Source organism: Lepidochelys kempii, chromosome 13 (genome assembly GCF_965140285.1).
Source record: "Lepidochelys kempii isolate rLepKem1 chromosome 13, rLepKem1.hap1, whole genome shotgun sequence".
NCBI classification, from domain to species: domain Eukaryota; kingdom Metazoa; phylum Chordata; order Testudines; family Cheloniidae; genus Lepidochelys; species Lepidochelys kempii.
In genome coordinates this window covers 15,452,917-15,478,625 of record NC_136392.1, presented here as the reverse complement: position 1 = coordinate 15,478,625, position 25,709 = coordinate 15,452,917, and the positions used below count along the sequence as shown (strand labels likewise).

The 25,709-nt window shown below is 39.6% G+C and overlaps 1 protein-coding gene across 2 annotated transcripts in view; it reads right to left on the bottom strand.

Annotated features, from left to right (window-relative positions):
* ATP9A (ATPase phospholipid transporting 9A) overlaps window positions 1-25,709 on the bottom strand; it is a 94,767-nt gene that overhangs the window by 52,548 nt on the left and 16,510 nt on the right. For both annotated transcript variants that reach the window (XM_073309381.2, XM_073309379.2), the window contains exons 2-9: window positions 24,868-25,012; window positions 22,560-22,673; window positions 16,953-17,061; window positions 8,676-8,734; window positions 7,547-7,598; window positions 6,489-6,583; window positions 4,629-4,709; window positions 2,955-3,030 (exon numbers count right to left, since the gene is read on the bottom strand). In XM_073309381.2, coding sequence (XP_073165482.2) covers window positions 2,955-3,030; window positions 4,629-4,709; window positions 6,489-6,583; window positions 7,547-7,598; window positions 8,676-8,734; window positions 16,953-17,061; window positions 22,560-22,673; window positions 24,868-25,012 — 731 coding nt within the window. The remainder of the gene's footprint in view (window positions 1-2,954; window positions 3,031-4,628; window positions 4,710-6,488; window positions 6,584-7,546; window positions 7,599-8,675; window positions 8,735-16,952; window positions 17,062-22,559; window positions 22,674-24,867; window positions 25,013-25,709) is intronic.

Below are 25,709 nucleotides of genomic sequence, written 5' to 3'. Positions count from 1 at the left end.
GTCTAGCAGCAGAGTCAGGAAGACCAATAACTTTCTTAAATTAAGAGCTCATTAAACTGAATTCATTGGGTTTGGTTTAAAAAAAAAATCCATTTGAAAAGTCTTCACTAGATTTGGATAGGCAGAAGATCCAAGTTTTATCAAACGTTTGGAAAATTAAATTTTTAGTCAGTGCTGTGGTTTGTAAGTTCTTTCTCAGTTATAAAATTCTGATAAAAGAAAACTGCATGAAGTTGCTATAAGCAGAGCAGTGAAGTTGCATCCAAACAGGAGACACAGGACTTGATCCTGCTCCATTCAAGTCAATGGAAAAATTCCAGTAATATTGTAGCTTTGTAGAGGCCCCATTGTGCTAGGCACTGTGCACATGTTAAGAAACAATCACTGGCCTGAACAGTTTACAATATTAACAGAGAGGCAAAGGGTCAGAGAAAGGCTGTTACAGTCATTGGGACCAGTGAGAGCTAGGCATAATCACATGAACTAAATAAATGTATTACGTAACTTTAAAACTATATCGTGAATGTTAAACTAGACATACGCCTGCCTATTCTCAGGAAGAGACAGAATCATACTAATTCCTACTATGCAGGAACAGATGGAGCTGCTGGGAGGTGGCAAATATATTTTAATGCTGAAATAAGTAATACACTGAGCCATTTCAAAAGGGCTAACAGTGAGTGTATGCCTCTTAGAAACCAGATTCTTTTAGTTGCTCTAAACCCATTGACAGGTTTCAGAGTAGCAGCCGGGTTTGTCTGTATCCGCAAAAAGAAAAGGAGTACTTGTGGCACCTTAGAGACTAACAAATATTGCGGTTTTAATACCTTGCCCAATTCCCACCATGCCCATTACTAACCAAGGTTTCAGAAGGCCGCAAACATATTATTTTTAAATAAAACTTAAGATGTAAAACTAATTCAAACTAAAAATATCCTGGGAAGCATTCTTTAAAAATAAGTCTCCGGAGCCAGATGACAGAAGGTGGCAAGCACACTAATTCAGATCAGCAGATGGCAGGCTACTCCAAATCTGACAGCAAACAGCAAGCGGAGTCAGACTCGCTCCTACCGCAGCAGCAGATGGACATGCTGCAAAGCTCTGCTTTAACTCAGTGCTGCCCCCAATCGCATGTGTATTATTTATTCTACTAAAGAGATAGGGAAACTGTTCCGTGTAGAATCACAGAAGTTAAAATAGGGGGAAAGCCTATTAGGGGATGGAAAAGGCCTATTAATTTTTCTGAGCAGAACAAAATTTTCACTGGGTACTTGTTCCTAATTGTTTTATGGATATTTGAAATAGACTACATTGTATAAACTATTTAAAAAGCTATTAAAATATTTTAAAATGCCATTCTTCTCGACTGATCCCACAAACACATGTGTACACAAGTAACTTTGCTCACAGGCATAAGTGACAGATTGGGCTCAAATTGTGAGCTCTTTAGGGCAGAGGAAAAGTCTTTGTATCATTTTGTACAGAAGATAGAACAATGGAGCGCCAATCCTGATAGGGTCTTCTGGGAGCTACTGTAAATAATAAGCTTATCGGGTAGATCTGAATGCATGCAGTTTCTCCCACCATAGTACAAGTGCCTATACATGACAGCCCATGTGCATATAAGCACATCTGATGGCACAGATTGGGAAGAGCATAATACTCTCTAGGCGCACTGAGGGTAAAATCCTGGCCCCACTGAAGTCAAAAGGACTTTTGCCATTGATTTCCATGGGGACATAATTTCACTCTGAGTCTGGTCATGTCATACAAATATAGAGCCATTAACAGATCAGGAAAGACTTCAGAAGACTATATGAATTGATTAAGAGTTCCAGTTTAAATTATCTAGCACACAAAATAAGTAAGATAGAATAGAAAAACATATCTGAAGAGGCAAGAGTTACTAGAACAATGGCTTTCCTGCCTCTTTGTCTTCTTATTTGGTTTAGGAGATGGACTGAATTGAAAATGTGCTCTGAACAGTCTATTTGATATTTGAAGCTGCCTGCACTAGTACTTGTGTGTTTGCATCAGGGGTGGTGGGGAAGGTTAGTTGCCAATCAGTTGACAATTACTGAACTATAAATAAGATTTACTCTACAGTACTATATTTGGACAGCTATATTTAATTACCTTTTGACATATCACTGTGACAACATATATTAAATTTTAGCATATTTTAAAGAGAAGGAGCAGGAGAATTGGATGGAAACATTGCAGAAATGAAATGCACCTACCTTTCTCTGCTAATGAAACGTTGGGGGGGGAGGGGAAGAGGAGGTGTTTCGATTGTTCCATTACAAAGAGAAACTTTCTGAAGTTCATATTCCTTCCCATCAGTCACTTTGTGAAGTGTCTCAAACCATAAAGTGAAACCTCTAAAACTCAAAAACTTCAATCCTCAAACTGCACTGCAGAATTTCACTCTTCTTCTGACACTCTCTTGTTACTTAAGGGCACCTTAGCTAGTGAAAGAATGAGCCTTTTCTCCAGACAAGCATTCAGAAGAGAATATTGACTCCTCTCATTCCTAGCAACTTTAGTGTGTGTATGTAACAACCCAAAATGTATCACAGAATGCTTTTTATTTATAGAACCATAACCTAGTGGAAGCATTTACCTGAAGATCTTTTATGTTAGCTTCTATTACTAGACTCTATTTGACACCATTTCTGTTACAGATTAGAATGTCAATGTAGCAATTAAGTGCTATTCTGGTAGCAGACGCTTAAGAAGCGCCCAAAGGCCCCTGGAATTCCAGTTCCTTCTCATCTATAAATGTCCAAGAGGTAATTAGATGTCAGCTCAGCTCCTCTGAGATGTTAGGACAAGTGGTAAACTTCATTCCAACCACTAAATTCTCTGACAGAGATGATTATTCCAAATTACAAAAGGATTTTTAAAAATTGCTAACATACTCCTCAAAAAAATTATACGTGCTTCCATCTTACCTGATGCAATCACTGTGCTGGCCCAGAGGGTGTTTTCTATGCTTAAGCTTTCATTCACTGGAGGGTCACTGTCTTCCTAGAACGGATACACAAACAGCATTCAAACGGCTTACTAGATGCATTCATGACACACAGAGAGGCAAAGGAGGGAAAACATCCTAAGCTTATGAAAATCCTAAAATCTTAACCATCAGATCCTCCTGGTTGGGCTAGAAACACAGGCATTTCACAGTGGGATGAAAGGGTGGGGGCAGGGGAAGCCTACTATTGTGCCTTTTCCTGCACAGGCAGCCCCTCCTCTCCAAGTTAGAAGAACGGTGGCTTGTTTCTTATAACTATTTGAAAGTGATTTGAAATCTTCAGCTGAACTCTGATTCAGGAACCACGACATTGGGTATGTTTTTCCAACACGATCCACTCACTCATGCAAATGACTGACATTTATCTGTCTTTTACTGAAAGGTACCAGTGAAATTTCTCCTTTTGCAGTTTAAGCCTCTCAGAAATGCCTGGAAAGCTAAATAAATAATCTGAACCATGCCAGTAAATGACACAGAGTGATCAGTATGCTAGATTCAGTATCCTTTTTTCAGGGATCAGGAGCATGCTTTACCTTTGCATTACAGTGTGCTGGGGAATTAAGGCCTTTTTACGGCTAACATAAAATTGCTTCTCTATCTGGATAGTCCAAGGGGATCTACAAACCTCCCAGGCTCAGTAGCTGCCCAAGCTGCTCCCTATTCCATGAAAGTACTACCTTCTGTAAAGCCAATCAAGCAGCAGCTATAGGATGGTGAGATCACAGTCTATCACTTTAAAATAAACAAATGTTGGCAAGCAATTCAGAAAATGGCCTAAAAAGTCTCAGGGCTTTTACCAAGCTGCCCATGCTCCTTCAAGCAGGAGGGAAAGGGGGTCTTAAAAGTAAGGAATCCATATATAACATGCATTCATCACAATCCCCTTTCTCCAGGGAGCAGTGGAAGAAGTTTTGGGCCCAAACACCCATTGCATCTCTTCTCTCCATTTCCCCCACCCCTCAGAGTAACAGACAGCTTAATTTTTTTTAAAATGTTACATTCTCAGGGACCTAGGGCCAGAACAGACTATTGGAGGTGCACATGTATTAGGCCACATTAACTCTTACAGACTGCCACATTAACTCCCACCAACTGACCCTGAGAGGGGAGAACCAACCAACCCAGAATAGGAGTTGATGGCCATTGGCTTATTTACCTAAAGTCTTCTGCCCCCACACAGCTCTGAATGGCAGAGATTTTTTCAGTCTTTGACCACTTGTGTGGTGGGCCAGCCTCCCTTCTGAACAGGTGAGCTTATTTTGCAGCACCATGTTGTTGGACCCAAATGGCCACAACTAATTCCATCTGGATAAGACCCTTAATGCTGAGTGGCCTGCTGTCTTTTGTTTCTAAGGCAAACTCTTAATGAATTATAAAGCTTTAGATTTTATTTAACACACGGATGCATATTATTTAGAAGAGAGAAGGATCCCTATTAACCTATTTGACTTTAGTATATTTGTACAGGGCAAAGCAACATTTCAGCATTTCTCGTGAAGCAATTTAAAGTCACTTCCAAGAACCAAAATGCTATTCAAAAGGTCTGTGTGGCAAACGCTTATATATAATGCTTAAAACATATCAGTAGACTTACTCTGGTGAAGGTCCCCACAAAATTATGTATATCAATATTGGGCTCTTCTGCATACACATAGGATCGGATTTGAAGAAGATCCTAAAGAATAGACATGTTATGGCAGCAGTTAAAACACGATTATCCCACAATATATAAAGCCTTTAAGCCTCCAATTATTTTATGAATAACATTTCTTTAAGCAAATCAAAAAAAGACACTCAATGTACTCATACGGAAAATCTCTCAGCCGATGAAGACAGAGTAGAATCATTACAATAGCTTCACTAGAATGGTGTTGCCACAGTAAGAGTTGGCAAAACAGCAGCACACTCAGCTGACTTGTTTTGTTTCTTATAACACACAAACAGAGTTCTGCAGGATTTGGGAAGACACATAGCATTCAATGGTTATATATTTAGTTCAGATGGCAAAGAGGAATAACCATGCTCTAACTCTCCTTTTATGAAGGCAATCAATTGCTTAAGTGGCAGGAAAAGTTCCATTGTCAGGTCACATGATTTGTTCTCTTGTAGTACAGTAGAGCAGTGGCTCTCAAACTAGGAGTGCTGCTTGTTCAGGGAAAGCCCTTGGCAGGCTGGGCTGGTTCATTTACCTGCTGTGTCCAGGTTCGACCAATTGCGGCTCCCACTGGCCATGGTTTGCCACTCCTGATGCGGGGGGGGGCTGCACATCCCTCGGGGGGCTGCGGGAAGGGCGGCCTGCACATCCCTCGGGGGGCTGCGGGAAGGGCGGCCTGCACATCCCTCGGTGCTTCCCGCAGCCCTCATTGGCCTGGAGCAGCGAACCGCGGCCAGTGGGAACCGCGATTGGCTGAACCTGTGGACGCAGCAGGTAAACAAACCAGCCTGGCCCACCAGGGGCTTTCCCTGAACAAGCGGCGCCCCTAGTTTGAGAACCACTGCAGTAGAGCTCAATAACAGAAAGGGGAGTATTTGAGAAAGCAGGAAGTGCACTGTCATCAAGGAAATGAACCTTTCTATAACAAATTACTGGTAGATGACTTTCATGTATACCATGCCCCATTTGATTGGCTCCTATTTCAAGGCAGTTCTTTGGATGCTAGCTCAGTAATTCTATTTAAGTTTTCCATAGGGATCCATCACTATAGTATCGAAACAATATTAACCTGTCTGTTGAAGTACCCAGTTGAATTCATGAAGTCTTCTGCTATTCTCTCTTTCCTGGCAAAAAGAAGTTCTAATTGTCATTCCTCTTCAGCTGCCAAATTTGCCTCAAAACTGCATAAGGCATGTTGAGATCAATACTTCATGCTGCAGAAGTGGTTACTGTACACCTTATGGGGTGTATTTTAACCATAGATCAATGGGTTACTAAGAGTACATTTCAAATAAGAAGTTAGGTGAATGTCATTCATACCCAAATCTCTCTCTTCCAATACCACTTTATTGTCTCTTGAACAAAACACAGTCTATATACCACTACTTGTACTTTAATTTGTCGGTTTCCTCCATTTTTCAAAATCCCAGAGCCCTAACCAGCTGTGAAGTGAGAACTGGAATAATAAAAATGACATTCAATCCTTCCCCCTCCACTCCTCTCCCCGCAAATACAGAAAAAAAACCAACCAAACAAAATATCAAGAAACCATGATCTTGTGGAAGAATGGATTTTTTCCCTTCAGTACAAATATTGGCAGGAGGATCAAGTGTGCAAATAATTTTCAAAGTCTTCAATTCTGATTCCAAAATGGCAATTATTTTGCCTTCTGTGAAAGCCAGACAGAACACACATTTTTCGCTTTTGGCAGATTACGTACGATTACGTACACTTTCAATTGTTCATGACACACTGATAAACAGTTAATTCAAAAAAGTCTTTTACTAGGAAACTACTTACAGAAGCGGTGGGTAATCTCTGAGTGCAGGCAACTGGCAGCCGCAGCTTCCAGTCTGTCTCACCATCTAGCTGATCAGTCCGGAGGAAGCAAGATCCTGTGGATGTTCAACATTTGTTAATGGTCTTTTAAAATCTATTGTAAGTACATATATGGTTCATGGAATTAGTTCCTGAGATAGGACACATTTCTTCCTATGAAAACAACAGCTGATTAAGAGTAACCTTTATGAGAAATTTAAATGAAAAGTTTCTTGAGACTCCAGCTATTTAAATAAGCCAAGACTAAGGAAACAAACAAACAAACAAACAAATCAAACCAAACTTTCAAGTAAGTTATATGAAGGGAACAAATCAAAGTAAAAAAAATATAAATATAATTTTAAGAGGCTAAAACACATATAATAAATAGCTAGTTAGAGACACTTGGATACAGTGCTGGATGACAGGTAAGGCATATACTACCTTATGTATGTAAAGGCTGTTTTGAGTTACAAATGCTATGAGACTGGCAACGATTTCAATGGACACAAAGAGAAACGAGTATGAATGTTTTAAAAGAACAGTGCTCCTGGCAACTGTTCATTTAATAAACCATATTACAGACACACAATGGGGGTCCCTAAGGCACGGAAGCCATGTTATTTTTGAGGAGTCAAGCACTCCTTTCCTTTTATATGACTGAATACAGCAAATCAGTGTACTCGATCTGTAAGACACAGTCAACCTATTTTCTAAGCCCCCTGATTAAACATTTACCCAAACTATCCTGTGTTTCAGCAGGACAAAGCTGAATGGCAATTCTAACCATATAGCTAATTCTCCATGTAATGAAAGCAATTGTGTGATTTCACTAACTATGACTCAACCTAAAGGTCAACTGTCTTTAATTTTCAAAAACCATCAGAATATAACAAAAAAAACAACACAAAAGAGCCAATCCATCAAGTGTTTGTAACTCTAAAACTGTATCATTTGTGTTACATTTTCAAATGATTATTTTTTCCAAATAACCAGTGAAAGGTTAATGGTTATTTTCATAATTAGTTCCAGATGTTTACCATTCTTCTCTGACGTCCTCAGGAAGATCATGTCAGCAGGGACCCGCTGGTTCTGTTACAAAAGGAAAGGCTGTTACCGCGCATAGCTGTATGCACATTCGTGTACCCCTGCATCCCGTGGCATAAAACTAAGGTTTTTTCAAAAATAATATTTAATTCTTTGTCCAGTTGGGGTTCAGGATTTATTTTATTTTGAATTCCAAAACAGGATCTCTTCCCTCTACCTGTGCTAGCTCACTGTAGAAATCCAAAGACAAAGGCATTAGGAGCCAGCTCCCAACAATTTCAATGGGAGCTGGCTCAGGCTCTAGGTTTTCAAAGAACTCATCCATTAGCTCTGGAGAGTCTCAAACAATCCAGCATTAGGAGCTTAAAGCCTGTACTGGTTTCCTTCCAAGAAGGCCTATGCTAGTAAAAAGACACATGCATGTGCTTTTTTCTATACAGGTTCTGTTTACCCCTCATCTGTACAAGTTGTTTGTTATATTACTGCTGATAGACATCTGCAGAAACAGAAAGTGGAAGTCTGTGCAAATCATCCTCTGAACAAAGGGGCAAGTTGATACAGGGTCATCTGAGGTCATATAAAGCACATAGTTTTCTAGGTTTTCAATTTCCAGTCAGCTACAGATACTTATAATATTGTGCAAGAGACTCTCCATCAAGCTTCATACAGGGATAATGTATTTGAACATGCAATGTAGGTACCTGTTCAGGTCAAGTGGGTCTTCGTGTATCCAAACACTCAGTTACAAGCATTTGCACATGCACATTTTATTGATGCACTTGGATCAAGAATTTGGCCTACTACAGATTGTAGGACCATGTGGGGTTTTTATCTCGTCATGCAGAAGTAAATGGAAACTTCAGATCATAGGCTTCCACAGAGAAATTTGTTCCAATTTCTAGAAACTTACTGAGAATTATTTAATACAGTATAAAATTATGGAAAAGGGAATATTACTAGGAGAGATTATTAAATATCATCACTAAAATTTTAGCCATTGTAAAAAAACACTGACATGGCAGATTTTAGTGAAATATTCTTATTGATTGTGCGAGAAAAGTATTTTACAAACTAATCCCCCACCCCCACATACACACAATACAAATACAAATCCACACAAACCTTTTCAACAATGATAAGGTCCCCTACTTGGATACTAGAACTCTTCACCTTCATGGTTCCTGCAGAAGTGAAACAAACTTCAGTAAGTTACAACCCTTTTCAGCAAAAGATACAGTATAAATACACACAGCTGAGCAGGATCTTTAGCTAAAGGTCCATCAAAGCTATACTGGAAACTGTTTGGGAATACTTTAAAATTTGTTATTTTGGAGGTGGCCAATAACAAATCTATAACATACAGAGCTGGTCCATACTACTTCTACCTGATGCTTTAGTTAAAGTGATAGAGGCCTATGCTTTGGTGTTGGAGATCCGAGGTTCAATCCCCAGTGATGACCCAGCAGGGTGAAGTTATTCTATTATTTTTATAGTGCTTAGCATCCATGAGTTTAAAAATGCTTTCAAAACTTGTTAGGCAGACTGTGGTATAACAATGAGAATGTAACAAGGAGCTATGAATTTCCGGTGTTTCTTTTCAGCAACGTTGGTGGAAAATGGAGGCTTACATCTTCAATATAATACCTGACCACAATAATTTAAACAGATACGTCAACCTTAACTCACGGTTAATTTCCTTTTTGTATTACAACCTTATAGATGGCCCACTTCTACAGTCATTCCTTTATGTCAACGAGAGCTTTGTCTGAATAAACATGGTAAGATATGCCCCCTCACAAGAAGGTATAAACATTTATTCCCTTGCAGTTTTCAAGCATTTTTACCGGTCGTTTTAAACCAGAGAACTAATTTAACAATTGGCTAGTAATTTTAAATCATTAGCCAGTTCTAGATTTGGCTTCTCATGGTGACTAGAGATTTATTATCAGTTAATTTGAACTCTGCTTTATGTGGCTGCCTGCTATACTCAACAAAAGCCTCTTTAATCTGTTGTGGTTTGAGTAGAAGGGGGGAGACTCGTGGGAGTTCATGCCAGGCAGAACCCCAGCATGGACAACAGTCCTACTGTAATTTGCAATTCATTGGCTAACGGGCCAGCTACCAGCTCAGAAAGGGGGTGAAAAAAAAAAGGAGGGGAAATTAGCACAAAGCACAAAGGTCACTAGGATTTTACTACTGGCAGTCCCTTCATTAGCATCCCTCTCAGGATATGCTTCAGTGTTTCTGCTTCAAATTAACAATGAAAGCCATTCTAAGCTCCTGGGCAGCCTGCTGCTTTGGTGATACACTGTGTCCTGAACAACATGCCTCATCACTGCTGCTAATAAACACAGACTTCCTTACCTGCTTTAATTATTACTACAAATTATAAGCAGTCAAGGTCCATTTACAAATATCTTGTAGGTCTTCACAGATCTTGAGCTTTGGCTCATCAGAATTTAGTGAACTAAGATAAACAAAATGACTATTGGGCTACTGAATCCATAGCTAGCAGGGCAGGCAGCATACCAAGGGATTAGAGTCCATTACCTTCCATGAAGAGGCTTAAAGGGAATGCAGCACTTCAAAACCATCACTTCTAGCCCCCTTCTGTATGTCCTATACAACACAATACATTATGACACTAAAATGGTCTGGCAGGTTACATCTCTTTCCTCCTCATATTGTCATTCATGGAATAATAGAGAACACTGGTGAATATTCTACTGTACAGGGAAAGAAGCCCTAAGCACTCCTTCCTCGTAGCCACAGAGGTTCCCAAACCATGGTGCACAGAGCACTGAGTGGGGTATGTGGAAAACTGGGTGGTCAGAGTGTGCTGGCCCCTCATTTCCAGCTTCTAAATTTAACTCCAAGTCATTTAAAATACTTGACATACTCTCCTAGCATCACTTTTCCATGTGAGCCACAGGGATGTTAGGCAATCATGAGTATGAGGGGAAATGGTCTGTGGCATTGCAAATGGAGAGGAAGTGTTAATGAGACAGGCTGAATTAAAATACGGTTCACACTAGGAAAAAGTTTGAAACCCCCTGGACATCACCACCTTGTAACTTCCATTACATGCATAAAAAGCTTTACAGACCCTCATACATCAGCGTCTGGGAAATTACAATAAATCTGCTACAAGTAAATACACCTTGGTATTCATGGTCTCATCCCATAAGCATCTCAATGTTGGCACTTTTAAGGAAAAAAGGGACAGATGATAGAAATATCTTTCTAACCGATCTGCACTCTCTAAAGAAGCCTGTTGCGTGAGATACACCCCCTCCCTTTTAACTAGCAAAGCTGATTTTCTTTACCAACCAAATTCATGGCCCCTCATGGATGACATCTTATGGGAAACACCGTATGTCACACTAAGAAGACAGGACCAGATGTTTCCTTTCAGTCAGGACTCCCATAAAGCAATTTACTAAAATTAGTTTTATTTTAATCTTGGGAATTCTATAGTTTTTTTGTTTTTTTTTGTTTTGTTTTTTTAAATCAGCTACTGAATACTGGAATTTGCTTATGCACATTTGAGATACTGAATAACACAAATGCTTCAATATCATTCTCAGTATTTTTCAACTAATGTAAAAGATAAGAAGATAAAATACGGACACTTTTATAAATGCATGAAACAGTACTGTTCTTTGACAAGCAGCAATGTACATTTTTAAAACAATTCAGATTTAACAAGGATTAACTAAAAATACTTCAAATGTTATGTTTTAAGGCCTCCATTTTTTGAAGTTCCTTAAAATGCTTAAACACAAAATTCAGATCACAAAATTCTGCTCCATTATGTTACATGAGGGTGGTTTTTCCTTTACATGGTATTGGTTTCATTCTTAAAGTGTGAGACAGGACTTGTTCCATTTTCCTGAAACAAAGGAATGTGTATGCCCCTTCTTGTATACAAAAACAAATATCATTCCCTCAAGTTCCTTGATATTAGCTTTTGATGTGCCCTGAAACATGCTATTTGTGTCTGACAAAAGACAGAAAACGTGCATTCTAGTGTGGAAATATTTCACTCCATCACGCAGCTATGGGTTTTTGAATTTCCACCAGATCCTCAGTGTGATAAACTCACCATTATGCAGATTATTTAAAACGTCAAACATACCAGCAAGAGGAAATGTCTCTTTCTACCATATAAAAGCCTCTATGGAGATTTTATGTGGGATTTCCACAGCCTTTATCACAGCAGAGATCAAAACACTCTTCATTCGGAATTAAAAGTTGAAGCCAAATGTTTATGAAAACAAGATTCTGCACCCTAGAATCAGAAATAGTTTGTTTTGAGCCATTCCATTAAGCTTTTGTCTTATACAGCCTAACACTATATAAACTGTGGAGCACGGCAGAGAGGGGTTGGCAAAATATTGTTTTTATATGGCTGGTAATTGCCAGTGATCTGTATCTTAAGGAGCACCCACTCGGTAGGAGTTCTTTTCACATTTCTTACCATTTGTGTAGTTTCTCTATTATGCTCTGTTGCCCAGGGAAGGGAAAAAAAGTGAGAGAAAACAAGAACAATCCTGGAATTGTAAGCAAAGACCTAGCTCTCTATCAAGCAGAAATTCAGCCTGCAGATTTTAAAACAAAAGTGGTCCTGTAGGTTTTGAAATGTGATTGTTGACCATTACAATCCAAACAACTGTCCTGTAAAACATTACTTAAACTTTCTAGAAGTTTGCTGATTTTTAACTAAAATATTTATGGGCTTAAAGAAGTAACAGCAGCAACCCATTAAAAAAAGGCAAAATAGGCTGAGTAATAATTTCTCTTTTACGCAGAATAAAGGATACAGCCCTCTATAGTAAGGAAATTATTAATTTTTATTATTAATTATTATTATACCAGTACTGGAGTTTGGCTACTATATTCCAAATAAGAAGTGATCCAAAGAGGATTCTCCCTTTTTCGCTATCAAGAAAGCAGCTTATTGAATCTTAAAGATGTTATCCAAAAGGATGCATTAGAAAATTGGTGAACAGGAGGAAAACTGCAAGTCACAAATAATTGCAAAATACCGAAGCTGTTGCAGTACGGCATGCTGGTGAGTTCATGTTTGACTGGTGAGATTAGTTGTGCTTGGAAGTGCATTAACAAGATACTGTTCAAGTGAACAGAAAATCCAGATCTCTGTAGAGAAGGAACTGGCAGGAATTCAAAGCAGGAGAAAGATGCACAGAGGAAGACAAGATGATGCTAATTCAGGGAAGCACCTAGGCCTCTTTTTAAATCCATCCCTATTCAGGAAAGCACATAAGCACATGCTTACATCTCACCGACGAAGGTCATGTCTACACTACCACTTATGTCCGCAAAGCTTATGTTGCTCAGTGGGTGAAAAAAACCCACACCCCTGAGCAACACAAGTTTCGCCTGCATAAGTGGTAGTGTGCACAGCGCTATGTCAGTGGGAGAGCTTCTCCCACCGACATAGCTACCATTGCTCGCTGGTTCAGTTACGTCGACAGGAGAGCTCTCTCCCATCAGCAAAGAGCAGCTACACGAGAGCTCTTACAGTGGTGCAGCTGTGTCGGTAATGTCTCATGTGTTGACATAGCCTTAAGTTCATGCTTAACTCTGACTAAGCTGCCTAGATTTGTGCTCACGGGGCAGTGGGGAGAAGAGAGAAAAACTACACGAGTTCTAGTTTTTGTAGCAATTTAGAGACATTCAACAGCACAGATTACAATTTCCTGATGAATATTCTTATGACAAATTAGTTCTGCCACAGTTATTCCTCAAGTATAGCCGTGTTCAGTTTCACTCCTTATTCTCCCTCTCCCATGCTGATGGCCATCTATAGGGCTGAAATTGCCCTCAATTAAAAACACACGGCAACATTTTAAAAGCCTTTAAGTCACTTGTACTGTCTCTTCGACTGCCCTTCTCAATGTGATATGCTCTTGTTATTTGTATGGTGATAGTACTTCGGAGCCCCAGTCATTGACCACGCCCCCTATCTTGCTAGGTGCTGTAGAAACATATCCAAAAAACAATCCTTGCACCAAACAGCTTACAATTTAAGTATCTGGAGTTTTGGTAAATTCACCCAAAAATAATTAATTAAAATTAATGGTAATAAGACTCTATTACTAATGCTACTGGTGACTTTCGCATACCCGGGGCCTAACTGTCTGAGGTCTCTGGTGGCTGACAATTAAGCCCCTGAAAGTTGCTAGCTTCCATTCCTACTGTGCAAAATGGTTTAATTCTTTCCCAAAAATTGTTATGAAAATACATATTTTAAAGTTTAGATAATCACTACTAATGTGCCCACTGCACATTTGAGCCTTACAATAAATAGTTTCATGATTCCTTCTATATACATTCTGTTCTGACTGGACCACTGTAGTGTCTCATTTATTGTTACCTCACCAAATATATTTTAAAAAATTAATGAAATGGCTTGTATTATATGCTAGTGTCCAGCTGCCCATCCCACTCAGTTTCTTTCAAGAATTAGTGAAGTTAAGAAGGAAGGGAGGGAAAATCATTCATGGGAAACGTAATTGCAATATGAAAAGAACTAAGAAAAGGTCAGGCCCCTTATAGATCAATGAATAGAACACAGAAGGAAACTCTTTTATACCTTTAAATAGATGTAGTAAACCCTTCTTTGATGGGACTTTTGCTGGTTGCCAAGCATTTTAAATGTTGTAGTGAGAACATGTTATTAAAAGGGGATTTAATATTCAGCAACTGCTATGGTTTATTCCACAGCAGCCTCACAGTTCCCAGCCTGTGAAATATGCATAATCTTAAGCAACTACATGCAAAAGAAGGCTTGTTCTCAGAAAATTGCAAAATGTTCATAGCATGAATCCCACATGCAGCTTTTTTTACACACATGCTCAGATCACTCCTCCTTCAAATTGAGAGGCTACATTTTTTTTGTGATATCAAAGAGGACTGAACCCCAAAAAAGAAGCTACTTAATTTCAGCTCACTCTCATTAAAAAAAAAAAGCTCCTGGCATCACTGGGCAGCACTGCTAGCTGTGCCATGGTTAAAACTATTATTCTTCAGTTAAAGTGGGATTTACACTTCTTTGTTAGGCATAATATAGATAATGATCTGAACCAAAAATCACACCACTGATACTTAGGGTACAGAATGAAATTTTGAGGAAGTCTGAAGTGACTCTATCCTATAGTTTAACTGTCTGGAAATACCCTATTAAAAATTTTGATCTAGTGTCTATTTTATTTTTGGCTTATAAATGACTTAACAGTCTGAACTATTCAGAGAGTTCAAGGGAGGGGCAGCTAAACAAAATATATTCAAAATACACAAATTAGCAATATCCCTGGTTAATGTTTCTGTCGTTGTCATGAAAACCACATTCAAAAATATTAGCTGAATGTCAACATGTAATATTTTTCACAACAAAGCACTAGTGACACACTAAGATGTGAGCTTTTTGGCAAAGAGGGTCAGGTGGTGGTGGCAGGGTTATGGAAGTGCATGCCCAGTAGAGCCAGGTAGAAACTGGAATTTGGCACGTACCCAGATGACATATCTTAAGATATGCAAGAGCAAAGTTCTTCTACTCCTCCTATACACTTCAGAGAGGAGAGCATGACACCATGCTTTTCTCTACACAATCTCCAAGGAGCTTGGTGCAAAGTATTTTCTACCCCAGACTGTGTTATGCTTTCAGGGATCCATTTCTTTCATACGATCACAAGCACGTACAGAAAAATTAGAGTTCAGGCTGCTTAACTCTTCCACAAAATACGTAATGTCATCATTACCATTAAAAAAACGTTAAGCATAAAAAACCCCCTGGAAATAATGAAATAGCTTATGCACATTTCATTACCCCTTCTCACATATCTGGTTTAATGAAAATATTAACATCTGAAAAGTCACCTTATATGTTTCAGCCACCTTAACGCTGACCTACACATTTATGAGCGCCTTCAGCACTTAGGTCACTAATTATACACTTTACATGGTTATAAGAAGAATATAATTAGTGGTGCATACGTTGAAAGAGTTCTTAAGTTTGTATAGTAGGGTCACAGCTAAGGTAACATGCAAGGTGAATTTTCATGCCATAGTCAAGTGCATGTATAAAGTGTTGGGGTAATAATGGATGTGTATGTAAATTATCTTAACTAGTTATGCTGTGTCCTTCTAACTGCCCCTGGACCCTACTGGACCGAACCCCTCCCACCCTTATCTGTTGCATGTCCCTTTGGCTAACTGGTGTCTGGAAAGTTTTTTAAGCTAGAACAAGGTTATTAGAACGTTTAAGTAAATAACTGCCACCGATAATCTGCAGTTTTCTTTCTTTCTTTAGTTATTAACAGCTATGCGTTAGTTTTGTATTTTGTATCTGGGTTTATATTTACTTCAGCAACCTTATTAGATCTTGGTTTGTGAAAATCTTTCATTGCACACAGCAGAGCACATTATTTCCTTCCATACAAGTGACAAGCCAGGAAGTGTACCTGGAAAGCAAAAGTATTATTGAAAGACTCATGCACAACTACTCATGTGAATAAAATACAATTTTGAACCCCCACACGATCGCTACTTCAGGCCTAGTTTTGCTTTCATTCCATCTACCATCTACTTGCTGCTCTTGGATCTCTCTCCCTCTCCTTGGCCACTGAGGGACCTCCCTTCCTTTAAAAAACACTGCTCCCATGAGGCCATTCACTGATAATCAGGCAACTAAAGGATCTATAGTAGAGGAGGGACAAGGATACTTTGCTTTCATTTTGCAGAAGCAAACTCCAAGGTGATTCAGTTCCAGGTTCCATTTTCTCCAACGTGCCATGGTACCACAAAGGAAAGGTCAGGGCACAGGTTTTACAATGGCCTGCGATTTAGGCCTATCAGTTTTCAAGAGCCTGATCTGCCTGAAAGTTCAACCTACATCCAACGTTTGCCTGGACTGGTGTGTGTGTGTGTAATTTAAATTTTAAATTTATGGAAAGGAACTACATCTTTCCATTCAGCCTGCACAGTACCAAATACAGCCTCACACACCCTATAAATAGAACACTGAGATTCTTACCACTTTGCATACAATATGTCCAGGAGTTACTTGAAATAACTTGCCCATTCACATTTGCTCTCGATTTATTTCCTAGGGGAACGTTCAATAACTGGCAGCTTCAACTGTACTTACGCAAGAAGCTATCTGCAAGTCTACCGAGACCTGTAGTGCTCCAGTGCTAAAAGCAACAAAGTGGACATTAAGCCACGTGCCTGCATGCCTGTAACCCTCCCGCCCTCCTTGAACTCTGCTTCTCTGACTGTCAGCAACATTTGATTGAGTTGCAACTCCTGCTATCCCAGCAGTCTGCTACAGGATACAGCGGGGCAGAGGCAGAGAACTGGAGCCAAAGAGCTGACCTCTTGCTGTGAGCTTGCTGTAGATCTGGGAGTTTACTTCCTTGTCGCGTGTGTAACATCGGATCTCCTCCACTGCCTCGCGAATGATGGTAACTGCAAGCACAAAACCCTAAAGGGGGAGAAAAAAACTAAATGGGTAAGAGGCCAGAAAACATCCTCTGTCTCAGATCCATGTAATGCACAATATTGACCAATGCCCATGTCTATATTCAATGTTTTCGTCTTGTTTTCCTGACTTATTATTGCTTACTTATTATGATGAGTGTTATACAGAACACTGATACCAAGATAACAATACACTCACATTTTTTAAATATAGTTTTATTTATAGGCTTTCTGTACTGCTTGCCAGGCACATCACAAACAATTTACCCTCACAACACCCTTGTAAGGTAGGGAAGTTTTATTTCCATTTTACAGATGGGAACTGAGGCAGAGAGAGATTAAGGCCTGGCTCCTAGCAGGTATTCAGGTGAATAACCTGGTCTACATCTAAAACTTAGGTCAACCTAGCTACAACACTCAGGGCTCTGAAAAATTTCTCACCCTGCACAACATAGTTAGTTTGACCTAACCCCCACTGCAGACCCAGCCAGATTGATGGAAGAATCCTTCCATTGATCTAGTTACTGCCTTTTGGAGAGATGGATTACCTACACTGATGGAGAAACTCTTTCTGTTGATGCAGGAAACATCTATACTACGGCTCTACAGAGGAACAGCTGCAGAGCCATAGTCGTGCCGCTGTAGCGTAAACATGGGCTAACCCCCAGTGAAATCAAAGGGAGTTTCATGCCTAAACATGTTGAAGGGCCTGGGCCGCTGTGGCTTGCCCCAGATCACACAGGAAACCCACTGCACGGCCAGATCTCCCGAGACCTTGTCTTGTGCCTTAAGCACAAGACTATCCAGGACAGTTCATCTAATTTGATCCTACGAACATACATGTGCCTAACTTTATTACTATGACTAGTGCCTCAAAATTAATGTGACTACTCACAGTACTAAAGCATAGACGAGAGGAACTATTTCAGTTTCTTACAGCATGGAGAACATGCACATCATACTTTTAGTATTACCAGACTCTAAAAATAAGCAGAGCTCAGACAAAGCAACTCCCTCTTTGGGCTAGTATTGCAAACTCATTTTATATTAGACATTATTCAGCTCTGATTCACTACATTGCTAAATCTGGCATGTCAATGAACAGAGCTGCAAGTGCTTTACACTCCATGTGAAAATTCATATTACAGAATCTTGTCATCAGGCAGCAGGGATCTTGTCAACCAATGTATTTGTTAGGTATCCAATCAAATTCAATTTTTTTTAATTGTTTGAAAACATGACAGTTGAAACATGAAAACCACAGACAGATTTATAAATAATGCAGAAAAGGGTTTGATAAGTAAATAACAAACGGGATAAGAATTTTTGCGTGCCCAACTTAAGCTGCCTTTCAAGGGACTTGATTTTCAGAAAGTGCTGAGCACCTACCCTTTGAAAATCAGGCCTCTTTAAAGACACCTCAAGTCAGGCACCCCAAAATTACAGATCATATTGGAAAACCTTGGGCATAGAGTGTTCACAATATTACTACCTGACACTGACAATAATTAACCTTTTCGCATGTCCTTTTTTGTTTTGTTTTTTTCAAACAAGAAACTGTCTCTGGTTTACTGAAACTGAAGGACAGCATTTTCTGCAACTAAATTCAGACATTCTTATAGCTTTGGTTTTTGTGCACACAGTCTCACCTAAAACATACAACACTGCAATAAAATTGTGCAGTGTCTTAGCCACAGTTCATACGTATCAGTGCACAACCACAGGATACATTAGAAAACATCTGACATTAGCTTTGAAATGCAGAAGGTATTGCATGTATTTGCATTATTTAAAGGGGGCATTTTCAAAAGGACCTAACTCAAGCGCCTTTGAAAGTTTCAGCCTAAAAACTTTCCTGTTTATTAGACTGTGGGAGGTTTAATTAAGATACACATGATTTAAAATATCAAGCCTCCCCGCCCCCTTTTCAAGGTCACTTGAGTATTTAGCAAAGAATACACTTTGGTACCTATTCTAATAATAGATAATAATAATTCTAATCATTCCACAAATTGTACACAGTGCCAATTAATGTTAATGGCAATTTTCTGCCTGTACAATAGAGAAGAACTGTTCAAAAAATGCTAATTTTTATAAGATTTTTTTTTTAAGTTTTCAAAATTTCCTCCATAAACTTCTCCATTTTTTTGACAAAACCCCAATATACTGAAAAAGTAGAGTCTCCATTGTGTGACCACCATTAAAATGTTCCCAATATATTTTTGGCCAAAATGAAAATAAAAGCCATTTTTCATGAAAAAAAAACAAAAAACAAAACATGTTTTGACAAGACAAAAAAACAAAACAAAAAAATCTACCAGCTTTGTTGTGGAGAGAAGAGAGTTGGTTAAATACACAAACTACTGAGATAGTCTCTCATTACCTTCCATACATAGTGCCCATTAACATTAACGGGAATTATATTCTTACATCAAGAGAGAATATGTCCTTAAGGCTTGGAATTGCTTTAATAATGTAAACATGACATTGAATAGATTCAAATTACAGAAGCCAGGAAGGCAATAATATACAAGATGATCTTTTGATAGAAGCATTTCATTCCAGAAGGGCTAGGGTCAGTACATTTCACTTTGAGCCACTCAAAGATATATCAGTTGGGTAACTGACAAGCAAAAAAAGACTGAAGGCTTCTCTGTCACTTAACGATTTCAAAAACTCCTAGGTGCTTTCAGATAAAAGGGAAAGAAACAATCCGTGTTGATTATTTTTAGCTTGCTTTGTGGATCAGGAATCTAAAGAGTTTGGGTATCTGAATTTAAAATAATCATCCAAAAATATTCCCACATGTGCTGCCTCACTATGCCATCATGTATGTCATTCTATACCGAACACTTGTATCAGCAGTCAGTAATGAACAAAGACCTTTCTTATACTACTCTCTAGCAGCTCATATGCTGAGTCCTAATTGCTCATCTGGCCTAGACAAATCACAATTGCTTATAGGATTCTATAAAAAACCTGTTGGGGGATAGGGGAGAGTGAGTGGGGGGGGCTTGTTCAAACTAGTTTTGTGACACACTCACTTTTCCTAAACAGATACAATACAAATACAATAACTTTGTCATACGTATATGCCAAAACATGAATTCAACCAGGCACAGGGCTGACTACCAGCAGAGTTTTAGTAGCAACTTCATGATATTCTTTACTTCTGTGGTATCAGTTTGCTTTTGCAAACAGGATTATCAGATTGAGGTAAATTTAATGGAAATCATTTTTCCCAATTCAGTTGAAAATGGGGAGAATGTTTTACCATCAACACTGCAGGGATTTTACCACCCGTGATTTCCAAAGAGCAGCCTAAAAGTGTCATCTTTAAAATCATTGTGGATCTATGATTATTTTAAATATGTTTTTGCTTCCTATATTGAAAGCAACAAGTTACACCCAAGGATTTCTAAACCCTGTTGGAAGATCCAGATAACTACAGTTCATTTGCAGCCCTGCTGAGTGAAGACAGATGGCAGCACAGGTTTGATGCAAGTGTTTTCTGCCATTTGTTTGTCAAAGCTGAACTGTTAATGTACTTAAAATACTATGCAGAAAACATAGGGTATTTCTTGGTGATTAACTATCAGCTGACCTCATGTGCAAGAGAGGGATGTAAACCCCCAGGAGGCTGCTTACTGGAAGTGGAAGGGAAAAAAGTTTAGAGGTGCATAGATTTTTAACGGGTTTCAGAGTAGCATCCGTGTTAGTCTGTATTCGCAAAAAGAAAAGGAAGATTTGTGGCACCTTGGAGACTAACACATTTATTTGAGCATAAGCTTTCGTGAGCTACAGCTCACTTCATCGGATGCATCCGATGAAGTGAGCTGTAGCTCACGAAAGCTTATGCTCAAATAAATGTGTTAGTCTCTAAGGTGCCACAAGTCCTCCTTTTCTTTTTATAGATTTTTAAGTGGCCCTTGTAGCTTCAATTGGCTTGTGCAGTGCGTTCCTATGTGCATTGCTCAGGTAATTTAAATTATCTTATCATTCCATTCAATCACTCCTTATTGTGCCTTTTTAACTCTTCCTTCCCCCCCGCCATACCTTCCCAAAAAAATCAGTGTTGTGTCCTTTTTTAAAAAAAATTCTAAATCACCATCCCTTTTTATCTGGTCTGCTCCTAAACACTTATTTCTATTGTCCCAGAATACTATGTACTCTACAGTCAATGGAGTCAAGGTAGTCAGCCATAAAACCCAATGTCCAGAGTTTTAGAATTGCATGCACAGATGACTAGACATCTTACTGAAGAGCTGATATGAATATCTGTCATGACTGCCCAGGCGTGCATATGTACATGTACATGCAAATGCACATAATTCTGAAAACAGGAACCTAAATATTAAAAAAAAGTCATCTCCTGACACCTTACCACCCTGACTTCCACTGGAGACAGCAACATGGCAAGGTTCCTCTGAGCAGTTGGCAGCAGAAAGGGAGCTTGGTTTATGCACACAGCAAGAGGTAAGGGGCAGACAGAAAACATTTGAGAACTCTGTAATAAGGAAATTATTCAACTCTTCCTGCAGATTTGAGATTGAAATAAAGCCACATGGAACCCTTGTGGATGCACCAATTTACTCTAGAGATCTGCCTAACAACTTTAACGAGAGATGGGAAACCCCATCTCAAATAGTTAGCTAGCATCCTTTCCCAAAGACTGTAGCGAACTTGGCTTTCTGACTTCTTCCAACCTCAGGGGAAATATATGTTTGGAAAATGACAAATCAGTAAGTGTGTGTGTCAGGGGTTTCGGGGGGAAGCATCTATGCTCTAAGCAAATTTGAATAAATGAAATGTAAAAATATGTATTTTAAGAAACTAAAACATCTTATTTTAAAATCAGCCTGTTGACCCATCCAAAGACTCTAAGTCAAACTGTTTGGCGGGACTGCATGATTTGCTGTCGTTGCACATACGGTCATTCATTAAGGTCGCTTTTGAAAACTGCCCTTTGGTCCTTTGCTTCACCTGACAAGCTTTTCTGAAATCCTGCTGATTTGCAGCCCTCTTCTGGAATGCTGTGACAAAGCAAAATGCTCTGATGCAGACCCTCCATCTTCACCCTTAACTTTCTAATAACTTAGCAGCTGTGATCAATACTCACAGGAGCCAGGAAGCTGTTTACTTTGCTCGCCATCTAGTCTCTCATTTTTTTGGAGTGTAGAAGTGGGCCAGTTGCCCCAGTGGTGGGTATGCCTAGTGGCAGTTGTGTAAGAGACAAAGAATTATGCCCCTATTAACTCAGATGAAGAGGGTATCGGTAACGGAGTCCTACCATACCTAAATGTCCAACCTGTATGAAATTAATTTAAAAGCGAGTACAAGCATCTGCACTCAGAACATTTAGAGAGCAGACTTCCTACAAATAAGCTGCCAAAAAAGCATGTGAGACACAGAATTACTTAGATCAGAGAGATAAGACAACAAAGGACATTTTGTATTTAAACACGGACACTTTCTTGAATAAACAAACCGTAGATTACCTACCAAGGGAACCCAATAGGTGTAAAGTGCACCAAGCCTCATTTCAGGGACAAATTGAGAGCAGGCCAGAAGCAAGAAGTAAAGATTAAAAAAGTATTTGAACTGGTTAAACAGCACCTACAAAAAAAGGGAGGAGGGGAGAGGTTAATGGAGATCTCAGAGTTATGCATATTGAACTAGTGATAAGAGACATTCATTTCTGCTAGCTCCTGTAATGTCTAAATCCTAAATAATGATAGCAAAGTAGTGCCGGAAATAATTTCCAAAAGATCATCTTGGTGAATATAACAACATGCACACAAATGTAGCTGTGCTATACAACAGATTCTGCAGTAGTTAGTCTTTAATACATACATATAATTTTACCTTTAAACTTTTGATAAATACCAATCAGAAAAGTGACAGCAACTGTAAATAGTGGATGCCTAACCAACATTATGTTTTGCCTACAAAAATCTGCTAAATATATATTTAAAACAAATGCAGTTTGAACTTGAACTGGTTTTGAAAGTAGTTCCACTGTCCCTTGCATACTGAACCATCACCAGTCAGACCTCTGTTTCAACAAGGACTGGTTTTGCTTTTAAACTGATGACAGAGACTATGGGCTTGGCTTCACTTACATTTTATAGCGCTCTAACTTGCTGGCTATGGGGTGTGAAAAATCACCCCCCTGAGTGCAGCAAGTCAGAGCGCTTTAAAGCACTAATGTAAACAGGCTCCAAGAGCTGGGAGCCAAGCGCTTGGCGCTAATCCCCTTGTGGAGGTGGATTACCAGGAGTGCTGGGTGAGCGCCTGACCACACTCACACTTCAAAGCGCTACCGAGGGAGTGCTTCCGCAACAGAGCTTTGATGTTTCCAGTGTAGCCATGCCCTATGACAATGTGAGCTGAAAGCACAGGGCATACATGATCTGGCCATGCATCATGATGGTTCTGTGGCCAGAGGGTAGGTAGCCTGTGGATGCAACACAGAAGAGATGATGATAGGGAGAAAGGCCATCTGCCCTGTTGCCATTGTCAGGGAGAAATTGGAGCCAGCAAGAAGAAGGGCCAGCCAGCAAGAAAGAGCGTACCACAGAAAACTACAGCCAACAGGTGGGCAACAAGGGGATGTCCAAAAACTGCCCCAATCTGCTTCTGACTCGCCATGTGTCTCTCCCTAAATAAAGTGCTCCCTCCGCAGAATAGCCTCAAGAAATTCAGTACCTCAGTGATTTCTTCAGGTAATCCTCTTATTTATAGAGGTGAGATCATCCAATCAGAGAATAGAACACATATCAGGTGACTTAGCTGCCTAATCACCCAAACCAGTATCAAATATTCAAAGGAGTACTTGCTGTGAGCAGTTTTCAAAAATCCATATGCCCAAGCACATTCATAAGAACTCTTCATTGAAGGACTATGAATAAACAGATTTGAGAAAAGCATAATATGGGGGTGAGAGTGGAAGTTGTCAAATCTGATGAACAGGTTGTCTGTCCAGCTCATCAGGTGCTACACTGAGATAACTTATCCATAGGCAAAAGAAATAAACCTGCCAGGTAACCCATTGAGCAACATATGCAATCTGATCAGTTGTATCCCAGCACTGGGAGAAGTTTCTCAATGAGCTTGCTTAAGAGACACATGTTAGACACTAGGTAATAGTCTACAGTCACCACAGCATGTCTGCTCTGCCAGTGAATTTTGGAAAGAAACCCTGAATATGCTGCCAGAGAACTGACTGCCTGTGTGGGCCTGCGTGATTCAGTGGAACAAGAACCCCATGTAACAGTATAGAGGTGTTCTGGCTGCCATTCCAGCCCATGAGCTTCGAAAGCAGTAGCATAAGGGCTGCAATGAAATCCATCCACATGACTCGGGTAGATTCCATTCATCCCCTCCCTTAAATCCTATAAGCTTTGGGCAGAGTGAATTTGACCCATAGAGACAACAATGCGAGATTTGTATGGCATCTATTCTACAACCATACAAACTACTAGTTAATTTTACGTTCAACAAAAAGTGACGTTTAGGCAGTGCTGTGACTAGGCATTTTAATGCCGGGGTGAGCAAGCATATTTGCACCCCCTAACCCCTGCCCCATTTTTCTGTCCTGATGGCTTTGTGCGCTGGGCTGTTGCCCTGCTCTGGTTATGGCCCTGAGTTTAGGCAAAGTGTGTGAAGCATATTCCTAACTACTTTAAGGGATCAGAATATTAGCTCTTTCCTCTGACTTAAGGTTCAGCATTCACTATGTTGTAAAAACCACTGAAAATGAGGAAGGTGTTAGGGGTACGGAGTCATGAAGTTTAATGGGCATACATACCCCAGGAAGAAATGTAAAAAAGTTGTATTTCTGATTGTTGATCACATTGCGAGGGTATCTCTGGTCTCTTTTTTCTGGATGGCCAAGCCAAACCGTACGAGGCCTTGGGTCTCTTCTTCCGCAGCATCTCATACACTCACAACACCTATTGGAAGGACATATTTAATTTAAGAAGTCTCCATTTTATCCCCCTCCATGATCCAGCCTACGTCCCCTGCCCTCACTTAACAAAACAGCCCATATTTCTTCCACAAAACTTATTAAACACAGACTCTCCCCCATATCGTCCCCCAGCAAACTGCTAAATAAACCCATATAAAAACTACAGAAGCGTACTGAGCATTGCTGCTTGTTCAAATCACTTGCCATCTTCTATCTGTTCACTGTCCATTTAGATTGTAAGCTCCTTCAGGCTGAGACCTGGACTCTTTTTTGGTCTGCAAAGCACCTAGCACACTTGAGGCACTATAGGCCTGAGCCAAAGCCCATTAATGAAAAGATTTCCATGGGCTATGGATAAGGCCCTATATAAATTGTTTTACTGTTAATGATATGCAGCATTTTTATGGTGCTTTCTATGTTCAAAGCACTGCACAGACATTAACTAGTTAATCCTCATTAACATCCCTGAAGGGTAGGTGGGTAATGCGTTATTATTCCCTTTTTAGATGTGAGGAAACCAACATTGAGAGATAACGTGACTCGCCCAAGTCCACACATTGAGTTAGCTCATCTCTTCCAAGATTAGATTGGAAACATCTGAGAAATTCTAATTTGAGATTCATGTTCTCTTATCATTCCCTGATTGAAGTCTCACATATTAGCATGAAAAGATCACAGGC